The following is a 13807-nucleotide window of genomic DNA, read 5'->3' as shown; positions in this document are numbered from 1 at the left end:
TTATGTCACTCGTATAAGTAGTTTATCACGATGAAGTGGAAATTGAAAAACAAGAAGCAACGAGTTTAGCATAGTGCAATAAATGCCATGGTTAGTACCATCTCACTATAGACACAGGATCCGTATTGTAAGCACTTTACTGCAACGCTTCAATACGAGCCATATGGCAGCATACTGCCGGGATATTTATTCCATTATGCAGCATACGGGTTTAGTAATTGATTGTACTGTAGAAATTAATGTTGTTACTACAACATAGGATCCTACCTATATGATGTTTTTTTTTCCTATCTACAAGTTTGTTTTTTTTCCTATCTACAGGTTTGGTTCTTAGTGTCTGTTTAATTCGTGAAAAGAAAATTTTTGGGTGTCACATCGGACGTTTGATCGGATGTCGGAAGAGGTTTTCGGACACGAATGAAAAAATTAGTTTCATACCTCGCCTGGAAACCGCGAGACGAATCTTTTGAGGTTAATTAATCTGTCATTAGCACATGCTGGTTACTGTAGCACTTATAGCTAATCATGGATTAATTAGGCTTAAAAAATTCGTCTCGCAATTTCTTCCTTAACTGTGTATTATTTTTTAATTTATCTATATTTAATACTTCATGCATTTATCTAAAGATTCGATGTGATGTTTTTGGAAAAAGTTTTTGGGAATTAAACAGGGTCTTATGCCGGAGGGAGCTACAGTTAGACCCAGTTTAAAACGTAGGGAAAAGAAAAAGACCTAGCACTACATTTAACATGGACATATACTTCTATAGTTTTAGTTTTTGGAGTATCTAAAGTTAGACCTGATTTAAACGTAGAAATTTCACATGAATATTCCAATGCTCACAGAAAAGAATTATAAACTTATCAAGGAAAGGAGCAATAATATAATCCCTATATTCCGTTTTGTGGTGTAAGTCATTTTTGGTTTGTTATAATTCAAACTTTGGAAAAATAAAACAACATTCCTAACGCAATACAAATATCTTATAGCAGGATTTAATATAATTAATTTAGTGTTATAGATATTGTTACATTTTTCTTATAAAAACACCAAGTTTAACTTATAATAAATCCAAAACTTATTACCACTCCATTAGTGGAGCGATCAGTACTATACTTGGGTATCAGCCCATCAAGCACCTCAGGTCCAGTCTCACAGTAAGCCGAGCCTTGGAGAACCGAAGGCAACGGCCCAACAAGTCTGCCACGTGGCCCACGACGGAAGAAGCCCACGTCGAACAAAACCATTTCAGCCCAAATCTGACCGGAAGCAGAGGAGCGCCCACCGCCGCCGCCGCCGCCGCCTCCTCGCCTCTCCCCCTCTCCCGACGCCGGCGTCCACTCTCCCTCCCCTCCCCTCCCCACCTCCTAACACATGCCCGCGCCGCAGCAGCAGCAGCAGTGGTAGAGCCCAGCCTGCCTACCCTACCAACCGACGGGCAGTAGCATGCGCGGCGGCTTGCGCCGCGGGCTGGGCATCCTCCTCCTCCCGCTCTCCAGCTCGCCCAGCCGGGCGCCGCGGCCGCCGGTCCCGCTCGCTGCTCTGCTCGTCTACCACCGCCGCCTCGATGTCTTCGCCCGCCGGTCCTTCTGCAGCTCCGGCGGGGGCTACGCCGTGGAGCAGTTCTCCGACGACGAGTACGACCACGAGTACGAGGATCACCGGGTACCACCTCCGCGCAGGCGCCGAGCTAGCTTTTTCTTCCCTTTTTGTTCTTCTCCAGTTTCGCCATGCTGAGCTATCGAGTGGTGAACTGGTGACCCGCAGCCGTCGTCGTCGGTGGCGAACATCGACGAGTGGAGGTGGAAGCTGAGCATGCTGCAGCGCAACGCGGAGGAGCAGGAGATCATCTCCAGAGACCGGAGGGATCGCCGGGACTACGACCAGATCGCCAACCTCGCCAAGAGGATGGGCCTCTACAGGTCTTCCACCGTAATTTTGCTATCTCCGGTTCATAATTCCCAAATGTAGATGTCGAAACATTGAAATTTGTGGTTTGGTGTTTTCTCTGTGGAACGGCAGTGAGATGTATGGGAAGGTCATTGTTGCGAGCAAGGTCCCGCTGCCGAATTACAGGCCGGACCTGGACGACAAGCGGCCACAAAGAGAGGTGAGCCCATGCATTCCACTGGCAAGATCAAACATCTTTCCCTTATGCAAATTGACGGTGTTTAAATACTGCGAATGCCTTTGTTATGCATGGAAATACGCAGGTGGTGATTCCATTAAGCTTACAGAGGAGGGTTGAAGGACTTGTGCAGGAGCACCTTGATCGTGCACTCTTGCCGGATAAATGTGGAACTGGAAATGGTTCTGAGATGGCTGAGAAAGCTGAGAATGTGAACCTGGATGAGCAGCAGGATTCCCTTCTCGATCGATCGGTCATGGAGAAGATCCTTCAGAGGAAGAGCATACGGATGCGCAATTTTCAGAGAAGTTGGCAGGTATGTCACTCTTGATATGACTACGTAACTTTGAATTCAATCTGGATACAGGTTTGGATTATTTGAAAATGTTTAGATGGTTTATAGATCTGTACCTCAACAATGGGTACAGAATTTAGGGAGCTCTCTATCTGGATAATTTACAAATGCCTGGATACACATAGATTAGAGATTCCTTCTACAGCATTTAGTGTAAAATTTGCCTTATATCTCATTTCAACAATTCCATTGTGGTTGATCATCCATCTATCTGTAACAATAGGAATCACCTGAAGGAGTTAAGATGCTAGAATTCCGGAAATCACTTCCTGCATACAAGGAAAAGGAAAGGCTTCTAGCAGCCATTGCACGCAATCAGGTATATATACTGTATAATTCACAACATATGTTTATGAGCCATAGAATCTGTGTATACTGCATACATGTTTGGCAATTCATTTGTCTCTTTCAATTTTTCTGAACATTCTTATGCAATTCTAGGTTATAGTGATATCTGGAGAGACAGGGTGTGGCAAAACAACCCAGTTGCCTCAATTTGTATTAGAGTCAGAGATAGAATCTGGCCGTGGGGCCTTTTGTAATATAATCTGCACACAACCTCGGAGAATTTCTGCAATGGCAGTTGCAGAGAGAGTATCCACTGAGAGAGGAGAGAATCTTGGTGAATCGGTAAGATAAAGCTTTCTTTTTTCGTCTCATATGGTACCATGTCCCATCTCTAATATGATTAAGGACAAAATGTCTTTACTAGATTCTTCTATTGTATTTTTTTGTATACAATGCTAGTTTTTTTAATAGGTTGGCTACAAAGTTCGATTGGAGGGAATCAAAGGAAAAGACACACATTTGCTTTTCTGCACAAGTGGTATATTACTACGACGATTGCTCAGTGACAGAAACCTGAATGGAGTAACTCATGTATTTGTTGATGAAATACATGAAAGAGGCATGAATGAAGGTTGGAAGATTGCATTGTTTCCTTTGAATTTGCTGAGATCGTCTTTATTAAACTCCTGATAAAGTTGCATTACTTTGTTGGTTTCTCAGATTTCTTATTGATTGTCCTAAAAGACCTATTATCACGACGCCGTGATTTGAGGTTGATCTTGATGAGTGCTACTCTAAATGCGGAACTGTTCTCAAGTTATTTTGGAGGAGCACCAACTATCCATATTCCTGTGAGTTAATATCTTCTCATATAAAAAAATATATTACATCTGACATCTGTCTTATTCTTCTCATGAATGCTGCTTCTATCAGGGATTCACATATCCAGTGAGGGCACATTTTCTGGAAGATATATTAGAGAGGACTGGCTATAAGTTGACCTCAAGCAATCAACTTGACGATTATGGACAAGATAAAGTCTGGAAAACTCAGAGGCAACTATTACCTAGAAAAAGGAAAAATCAAATCACAACGCTTGTTGAGGTACATTTTCAATATATATATATATATATATATATATATATAGAGCGCGCACTTTCCCAACATTCTTCTGATATTATTATTGTACTATACAGGATGCCCTTAAAACTTCTAGCTTTGAGACCTATGGATCGAGGACACGCGATTCTCTGTCAAATTGGAATCCTGATTGCATAGGGTTTAACCTTATAGAAGCTGTTCTTTGCCACATATGTCGTAAAGAGCGGTCTGGTGCAGTTCTAGTTTTCATGACCGGATGGGATGATATCAGTTGCTTGAAGGATCAACTAAAGGCACACCCTTTGTTGGGCGACCCTAACAGAGTTTTACTGCTTGCATGCCATGGTTCCATGGCTACAGCTGAACAGGTAGTTGCTTCTGATTTGCCCCTATCTTATTGAGATTGCTTGTGTGATACGAGTTAAACCACTGGATTGGAGATATGAGTATTACATAAACATATTTTATATATAATGTATGCATCTGGACTGTTAGTCTATTGATACTTATTTCTGTTAGCATCTTTTGTGCATCGTATAATTCATGCTATTGACATCTATGAATGTATTATGATATTCGCAGAGGTTAATCTTTGAGAAGCCACCTCCTAATGTTCGGAAGATAGTGCTTGCCACTAACATGGCAGAAGCAAGTATTACAATAAATGATATTGTTTTTGTCGTGGATTGTGGAAAGGCAAAGGAAACGACATACGATGCACTAAATAACACTCCCTGCTTGCTTCCCTCATGGATTTCAAAGGCTTCTGCTCGTCAGGTAAAATGCCCAACTTTGATTTTTTTTTTGCTTCTCGTCTTTCAGCAGCAGCAGCATAAAATGGCATGTGCCTGTACCTACTTTCATTATTATTTGTTTTCTTGAACTCTCTCGATTTTAACCTTCTGTATGGTCTAGGGGGTAAATGAGCCAAAAAATAGTTTAGGGGGTTAGGTGATCCATTGAACTAGTTCGGGGGAGTAGAATGGACTTTTTTCAATGTAATATAATTGAACGTTTGTCCTGTTTGAGTCTATAGTATTATATTAGTACTTTTGACTCTTACTTTGCAGCTTAGCAGCTTTTTTTATCATTTTCTCGTGGAGGGCATGCCTTAGATTTGTGGTTGGGAAATACCTATATTTCTGAACAAGCACGTCCATGTGTCTCTTTTGCTTATGAGCTTGGCTAGTCGACCTATCTTTTATTTTTTCTGCTTCAATAGGCAGCAGAAATGTACTCAATATTAAAAATCAGAAACTTTGTAACAAGTGATCAAACTTGAAGATAACTCCTTAATTCAGATACACTATACTATTGTTTTCCTCTACCATATCCTTCTTTGCCATATGTCTGATAGTCTCCCCATTATCTTCGTGCAGAGGAGGGGCAGAGCTGGTCGTGTGCAACCTGGAGAATGCTATCACCTCTACCCTAGATGTGTGTATGATGCATTTGCAGATTACCAGCTTCCTGAGCTCCTTAGAACTCCATTGAATTCACTATGTTTGCAGATAAAAAGTTTGCAAGTTGGCAGCATTGGGGAGTTTCTATCAGCTGCCTTACAGCCCCCGGCACCACTAGCTGTATGTCTTATTGTCTTGGGTGGCTACGGGCTAGCAAAAGGGTTCTTGTTTTCAATCATCTCCGCTTTTTTTTTTGGCTGATCAATTGATAAATATACAGGTCCAAAATGCAGTGGAATTCCTGAAAATGATTGGAGCATTAGATGAAAATGAGAACCTAACTGATCTAGGTACATCTATCCTACACTTTGGTTCTTTGCTAACACTGCAAAACATATTATTACTGAAACCTATTTAATATTCCCTAATCCAACTTTGTAGGAAGATACCTTTCCATGCTTCCTGTTGATCCAAAGTTGGGGAAGATGCTTATAATGGGTGCAGTTTTCCGCTGCATTGATCCTATACTTACCGTGGTTGCTGGATTGAGTGCCCGGGATCCTTTCCTGCTGCCACAGGACAAGAGAGATGTATGCCTTGATTTTCCACTAATTACTATTATTAATTGGGAGACACTATTCTTGCTTTCATAGAAAATTTATAAAAAAAGGGAAGAATTGGGCCTCAGGCTTTGTGTATTCATTATGGCAAGAAGGATGTGTTTGATTTTTTGTCCTCTATTTGTTAGTTGGCAGGAACCGCCAAATCAAGATTCTCAGCAAAAGATTATAGTGATCATATGGCCCTAGTCCGGGCTTATGAAGGATGGAAGGATGCAGAGAGAGAAGGGTCTGCTTATGAATACTGCTGGAGAAATTTCCTTTCTGCTCAAACACTTCAAGCCATTCACTCTCTTCGGAAGCAATTCAGCTATATATTAAAGGATGCTGGTTTGGTAGACTCTGATGCAAATACAAATAATAGTTTGAGCCATAATCAATCATTGGTCCGTGGTATCATATGTTCTGGACTTTTCCCAGGCATAACATCAGTTGTGGTAAAGATCTGTCAGACTACTTTGTAAAGTTCCATTCTATTTGAAAACACAAAACTTGTCAGTTAATTTTTGAGCTTTCCTTTCAGCATAGAGAAAACTCTATGTCGTTCAAGACCATGGATGATGGCCAAGTTCTTCTTTATGCTGTAAGTTCATACTGGAACGTCTTGAAGTTTTCATGTGCAACACCCTGCTTACTAGCTTATCACTTGACCTTTCATGGGAGATAGCCCATCTAGGGTGCCATGTATAGTGCCTTACATTTCACAGATACCAAAATTGTGCTGATTTATTTGCATTTTACGCTATTCCAGAATTCAGTGAATGCTAAGTACCAGACCATCCCTTATCCATGGCTGGTCTTTGGTGAGAAGGTGAAGGTAAATGCTGTCTTCATCCGTGACTCAACCGGAGTATCAGATTCCATCCTGATCTTATTTGGTGGTGCTGTTACAAAAGGAAGCATGGTATATAAATATTAAATCTTGTTCAAGTGCTTTATGACATTTTTGCATTTCTATTTTCCCTACCTATATACCTTCTAACCTGTCCATCATAGGCTGGGCACCTGAAGATGCTCGATGGTTACATCGATTTGTTTATGGATCCTAGCCTGTGTGAATGCTACTTGCAACTTAAAGAAGAGCTTGATAAACTTGTACAGAAGAAGGTAAGCCATGCAATATTCTATTGATTTCGTTCCACTAGATATTTCTGTTGCCGAGTCAGCGTTTAATAAGTATTTGACAGGCATTGCCAATGCTGTTATGACTTATGAGGCATGTATAACTAACATTGCATATGCTGCTATAGTGCGCCAAATGTTATTTCTCTTAAATCTGTCCACCTTCTGTGGAAGCTAGGAACAAAGGAGAAAATTCACATGCAATGGACAGAGAGACAACCTTTTGTTGTTTATTGCCAGTCACTTGAAATGATATTTGATATTGAAACATGGCCTGTGGTACATCATCGGTTAGGGCAAAAAAGATTGAAACTAACTGTGCAGTGTTTTTTTTTCTTGATTTCAGTCAAATTCTTCCGCATCTATTATATATCAGTCATGTGTAATAACTCTACGATGTTTTCAATCTGAACTCCAGCTTGAAGACCCCAGCTTCGACATCCACAAGGAAGGAAAGTACATCTTATATGCCGCACAAGAGCTCGCTGCAGGCGACCTATGCGAAGGAAGGTTTGTGTTTGGCCGCGAGACGAGCAGAGCAAGGCTCAGCAGCAGCGACGACACCAAAGGCAACATTATCAAGGACGGAATGAACCCCAAGAGCCTGCTCCAGACCCTGCTGATGAGGGCCGGCCACACCCCTCCCAAGTACAAGACAAAGCACCTCAAGACCAACGAGTTCAGGGCCATAGTGGAGTTCAAAGGGATGCAGTTTGCCGGGAAACCCAAGAGGAACAAGCAGCTCGCCGAGAGGGACGCCGCCATTGAAGCGCTGGGATGGCTGACACAGACCTCAGGGACAAAGCTTCAGGATGATGGCGATGATTCCCCTCTTGACCTGACGGATAACATGCTGAAGTTGCTCAGTAGACCGAGGCGGCGGTCCAGAAACAATTCCAGGAAATGATTTTCCTGTCAAGGACATCTAGTACTTAGGTTCATAAGAAGCCCATGATAGTTTTGTTATGGTGCCATTTTTTTGTTGGCCTATTGGTTGGATGCATTCGAGCTTGGTTTCACCGGATTCATCGCCCCTTTTGGAATTTTGCTCCGTGTCGAGCGTTTAGATGCTCAAATTAGTGTGACCATTATTGGTTGCATCCCTTGAACATGGTTATGTAATTTGTTAGTTTGTACAGCTTATTATGTATACAACGGCATGATGTATGATCGAGAAGTGAGGAAAAATGGAAGGTACTGGATTTTGCCTGTACTAATTCCGCATTCACTGGCAATGTCGTGCATCCGTAATCCGTTCGTGTCAAAACTGAAGCGGCTGCCGCCGGCGACCACTTAGGTTTGTTTGAATTGTAATCAAATTTTATCCTATCAATATTTTGCAAGTGTTAAAACCTTGGCAAATTTTGATACTTTCTAGATTGATAGCGTAGAATGTGTATTATCATAGACATAAATTGGTAACAAAACAAACATTCAAACTCTACTATTGAAACTTAAAAAAAACTAGGACTCACTCCGTTTCACAATGTAAGTCATTCTAGCATTTTTCATATTTATATTGATGTTAATGAATCTAGACATATATATATATATATATATATATATATAGAAAATACTAAAATGACTTAAATTCTGAAACGGAGAAAGTAGGACAAAAATTGGTTTTCGAGGGAAGAACAAAAGTTGGTTTCAATCCAACCCGTCTCCGCTTGATCAGGTGCGTCACCCGTGGCGCCAGCGTCAAGGCTGTGGACCACAAAATGAAAGAGAAACCCAAACCATAATTGCCCCTTCACCACTTGATTAATTTATCCTCTCCTCGCGTCGCTGTCGCGTCTCCCAGTTGTTGGGGGAGTGATAGTCTGAGGAGAAGAATATCATGACACAACTAGCCAACCAACCAACCAACCATCCTTTTGCTTTTGCATCTCACACTTGTGTATACAAATGAAGGAAGACGAATTACATTCCATCTCCTCCCCTTCCATTTCATAATCCACCCCCAAAATAGCAAACAAAAAAATATCTTATCAATAATTAAATCCCTTTTTTTATCTGATCCAAAACTTTTTTTTAAATTCTAGAAGCTACTAGAAAAAGTCATGGGGCGAGAGCTGACTGTGCCGTGGGCTCCAGGCCAATCCAGGCCCAGGAGGCCCAGCAATTTCTTCCCCTCTCTCTCCTTCAAAGCAGGAGAAAAGAAGAAAAATTGATTGCTCTCTCGTTCCGTTCCGGAGGAGAGAGAGAGAGAGAGAGAGAGGAGAGCGGCGGCGATGGCGTCGTCGTCGTCGTCGGCGTCGAGCAGGTTCTCGCCGGCGCTGCAGGCGTCGGATCTCAACGACTTCATCGCCCCCTCGCAGGACTGCATCATCTCCCTCAACAAGGGCCCCTCCGCCCGCCGCCTTCCGGTGAGACTCCTACCCCGCGCTCGCTGATTCCCTTTCTGCCCTAGGCTGGGGCTGGATTGGAGCTATGCCCGGCGGCGCTGCTCCGGTGTTGGTTGGCTTGCCGGTCGCGTGGTTGGTCGCTGGCCGTGGAACCGTGCGTCGTACCAAAAAAAGTGTGTGTAGTTTTGTGTAGCCATATGGGTGATGCGTGGTAATCTTAGCAGCGTACTAGTTCGTCTCACCATGCGATGCGGGATGATTCTGTATCGATATTGGAAGATTTTCGAGTGCTGTACTGCTGATGTCTAGCCTGTAGGCATCGATTGATAGAGCGTGCAGAGTAGAGAGGAGGAGGAAAAGGAGGCGGAATTGATTTTGTCCTTCTGCTGTTAGGTTGTTTGTGAACGAGACGAGGGGACAAAATGGTCTTGGCTAAAGACGAGCCACCATTATCGAACACTCTGAATTCTTCGGAGTTCGGGGGTGGGATTTATGGTATCAGATGCTTTTTTTGCTGCATACTGTCTTTCCTGCTGTTCGTTTTAGTCGAGAGAAATCAAATTAAAGCCTGCAGTGAGTGAACAACCTCTCCAGAGGTGTTGAAGAAAACTTTTTGATTAGTAATAGAGAAACATATGAAACCAAAACAGAAGTCCAGTATCAGGTGTTGGTTGCAAACATGAAAGCAACGTTCAATCATATATGATTTCTAACTGGCACCTAGTTCCCTAATTGTTTGTTGAATGGCAGAATAAACTCAATACCAGACTTTGCACCTTTGGTATTTACATCTCTGCACACATTTGTACAAGTAGCTTCAAAATTAGTATAACTGGATGATTCGCTTCCCATCCGCATACCATTCCTCATATCTTGGCACTTCTGTTAACAGATCAAACAAAAGGAAATTGCAGTGAGCACAAATCCTCCAGAGGAAGCAGTCAAGATTTCACTGAAGGACTGTTTGGCTTGCAGGTTTTCTTTACTACCTTGCACTGTTCATTCAATCAGCAGCTTGTCCAAATCCAAATAATGCTGACTGTTTCATTTTAATCCCATAGTGGTTGCATAACATCAGCAGAAACAGTTATGCTTGAGAAGCAAAGCTTGGGTGACTTCATTACTCGCATCAACTCTGACAAAGCTGTCATAGTATCGGTCTCTCCACAGTCAAGAGCATCGCTAGCTGCATTCTTTGGTCTTTCTCAATCACAGGTGATTAAATATTTTTTTCAGTTATCTGCTTCCCTGTCAAATCTGTCCTTATAAAATGTTTTGTCCGAAATGCTAGTTTATTTGAACATAACCACGACTAGAGATGCATAAAGGAGTGCATTTTTATCATGAACGTGGTAACAAAAGCAGGAGCTTAATACCTTTATGCTCAGGTTTTCAGAAAACTCACTGCGCTGTTCAAGTCGATGGGCGTAAAGGCAGTTTACGACACAAGTTCCAGTCGAGATCTGTCCCTAATTGAAGCATGCAGTGAATTTGTTACTCGTTATCATCAAAACCAGTTATCTAGTGGCAAAGAAGCTGGAAAAAATCTTCCCATGCTTTCATCTGCATGCCCAGGTAAAATTGTTTGCAGGGTACTATGTAATTTAGGTATCATGAATTCTGTACTTCCACATAATGCTTGTACTCTGGTAAAAAATATTTGATGTTTAGAATAAGATTCACTCAAACTTTTAAAATTTTGACCATCAATAATTTCTCATCGAATGCTTAGTTTAAAAACAAAACAAATGATATACATAGATTTACCTCGAAAAGTACTATCATAATATCATAAACTTATTAGATTTTATAAACTAATTCTAATATAAAATTGATTGTTGGAATTTTAAGTTGGGCAGGATCTTGTCCTAAATGTCCCTTTTTTTTTTTACCGTAGGGGGTAGCTTATTAGTTGCATCTTATTTTATAAACAAGAGTAAGATTAGTGCACAAATATATTCAAACCTCTTCAACTTGCAGGTTGGATATGCTATGCAGAAAAGACTCTCGGTTCATTTATCTTGCCTTACATCTCAGCTGTGAAGAGCCCCCAACAGGCCATTGGTGCTGCTATCAAGCATCATATGGTTGGAAAACTTGGTCTGAAGTGAGCACTTTGCCATAGTTGATGTAAAGGTGTTACCTTCATATTTTATATACTATAGACCCTTAAATATTTGGACTTACAGTTGTACATGAATGAATTTGTTGTGTAGGCCACATGATGTTTATCATGTTACTGTGATGCCCTGTTATGATAAAAAACTAGAAGCTGTTAGGGATGATTTTGTTTTCTCAGTGGAAGATAAAGATGTTACAGAGGTAGATTCCGTATTAACCACTGGTGAAGTGTTAGATTTGATACAGGTAACTGATTTTTTTCCCATGTCCTGTCTTTTGATATGCATTTAAAAAACTATGAGAAGCTTATACCATTTTCATGCTTGTGCAGTCCAGATCTGTTGATTTCAAGACCCTAGAGGAGTCTCCCATGGACAGATTGTGAGTCCCTAGTGTGCCTTTAGCCCCTTTGGGTGAAGTCCTAATAGAATTCAAGTTGGAAAGTAAAATCAGTCATTATCTGTTCAACCGATATTTCAGATTTACAAATTTTGCATTGAATTTAATCACTCCTTCAATAAAAAGTCAATAGAATAATTCATGTTGCTTTGGATAACATGCTGTGGTATATCACAGTTGTTTTATCTGTCATATCTGGAAACTCACATATACTTACGTTCATTGTTGATCCAGATTAACCAATGTTGATGATGACGGTCAACTATATGGGGTTTCTGGTGGCTCAGGGGGTTATGCAGAAACAGTCTTTCGACATGCGGCACATGTTCTCTTCGATAGAAAAATTGAAGGATCAGTTGATTTCAGAATCTTACGAAATTCAGATTTTCGTGAGGTTACACTGGAGGTGAATTCATCCTGCATCATGTTGGCCTGCTTTCAATTCTCTCTTAAGCATGATTCAAGTGGCCTTAGATTAATTTTGTATAACGTGTGTTGTGTTAATGCACAGGTGGAGGGCAAACCTGTTCTTAAGTTTGCACTTTGTTATGGATTCAGAAATCTGCAGAACATTATTAGGAAGATTAAGATGGGAAAATGCGAATATCACTTTATTGAAGTTATGGCATGTCCTTCAGGTACTCCCATTTATGATACAGTGTGGCTTGCCCGCTTTAAGTAAATGGTTCTGAGCCATAGGATCTTGATTCTATGACCTTAATTGTTCGCTTGCAGGCTGCCTGAATGGGGGAGGTCAAATAAAACCTGCCAAAGGCCAGTCTGCGAAGGATCTTATCCAACTACTAGAGGATGTGTACATCCAAGATGTAAGCTAGCGAAATCTCTCGCTAAATTTCATGCTGTTTGTTTGGAACTTGCTTTTCTATGCTATGTTATGTTGTCTCAGCATTGGTTGGATTCTTCCATGTCAATGTGGAGTAGACCTGAAGCTTCTTACTTGATGTATCCTAGTAAAAAAAAACAGAGAGAATAATCTGACCTCACAGTTCATTTATGGTGATCCATCATGTTGCTGTTAACATGCCAATCAAGTATAACTGTGTGGTAGTATGCAATTCATATTTACCGATCATCACATGTGCATATGAAATGCTAGCTGTGATGCTTCTAGGATCTAATTACTACTGTGCAAATATGTTATGTTTGCTGTATGCCAGAATTTCCACTAACTGTAAAGCTTATGGCCTTATGTACCAGGTATCGGTATCCAACCCCTTCGAGAACCCTATTGCGAAAAGATTATATGATGAATGGCTTGGGCAACCTGGTTCAGAAAACGCAAAGAAGTATCTACACACGAAGTATCACCCAGTGGTGAAAAGCGTGGCATCGCAGTTGCAGAATTGGTGATAACACAGTGGTGGAAAGCATTTCCCAGTGTGGGCAGTTGCTTGTGCCATCTTGGTGCCCTGCCCACACTAAGCAAACACTGAACACACAGAAAAGAAATACACGTCATCAAAGATTTTGCATGCGGGCAAATGAATTTTGTTAGATTGTAGGTTTTACCAGCTTTTCTTGGTAATGTTTGTATACTACCTCCTCACTGGGAAACACAGATGAGATTGTAACATGTAAAAACGAAGTGAACCAAATAGTAGTTGATCTACTCAGCTGATAATTCCATTGCAATTTTTCAAACAGGGCCTATTCGTTAGCATTTATCTTATGATTCCTTAATTTGTTTTATGTACAACAGTGATCTTTTTCTCTTCTTCTATGACGTGCGTGAAACAGACGTTTGTCTTCTTCATTGACCTTGATACAGCTTTGCCCCGTTGACATTTGATGGTGAAGACATCAAAGTGAACTTTGCAAAGTTGATTAAAAATTAAGGAGAAGACCAACTCCGAGGTGTGTTTGGAATCCGCACCTTCCTGGCCCGTGGTTTTGCATTTGG

At 41.2% G+C, this 13807-nt stretch overlaps 2 protein-coding genes across 2 annotated transcripts; both read left to right on the top strand.

Moving 5' to 3' along the window:
• Positions 1 to 1231: 1231 nt before the first annotated feature.
• Positions 1232 to 8246, top strand: LOC4334111 (DExH-box ATP-dependent RNA helicase DExH3). The gene is made up of 19 exons (XM_015775106.3): positions 1232 to 1666; positions 1769 to 1923; positions 2024 to 2111; positions 2215 to 2445; positions 2708 to 2803; positions 2926 to 3114; positions 3244 to 3403; positions 3493 to 3623; positions 3706 to 3876; positions 3969 to 4241; positions 4456 to 4650; positions 5253 to 5456; positions 5557 to 5626; positions 5718 to 5866; positions 6025 to 6333; positions 6420 to 6479; positions 6648 to 6800; positions 6893 to 7003; positions 7437 to 8246. The coding sequence occupies exons 1-19, from the start codon at positions 1448 to 1450 to the stop codon at positions 7923 to 7925; spliced, it is 3453 nt and encodes a 1150-aa protein (XP_015630592.1). The 5' UTR covers positions 1232 to 1447; the 3' UTR covers positions 7926 to 8246.
• A 948-nt stretch (positions 8247 to 9194) lies between these two features.
• Positions 9195 to 13548, top strand: LOC4334110 (protein NAR1). The gene is made up of 11 exons (XM_015775103.3): positions 9195 to 9387; positions 10259 to 10341; positions 10428 to 10581; positions 10755 to 10941; positions 11347 to 11473; positions 11583 to 11733; positions 11819 to 11868; positions 12121 to 12292; positions 12398 to 12524; positions 12622 to 12713; positions 13105 to 13548. Exons 1-11 carry the CDS (start codon positions 9253 to 9255, stop codon positions 13255 to 13257), a joined length of 1431 nt encoding a protein of 476 aa, XP_015630589.1. The 5' UTR covers positions 9195 to 9252; the 3' UTR covers positions 13258 to 13548.
• Positions 13549 to 13807: the final 259 nt, after the last annotated feature.

The sequence above is a fragment of the Oryza sativa genome, chromosome 3 (genome assembly GCF_034140825.1).
Source record: "Oryza sativa Japonica Group chromosome 3, ASM3414082v1".
NCBI lineage: Eukaryota > Viridiplantae > Streptophyta > Magnoliopsida > Poales > Poaceae > Oryza > Oryza sativa.
Note: the sequence above shows the minus strand (reverse complement) of the source record. Positions and strands in the feature narration are given on the sequence as shown.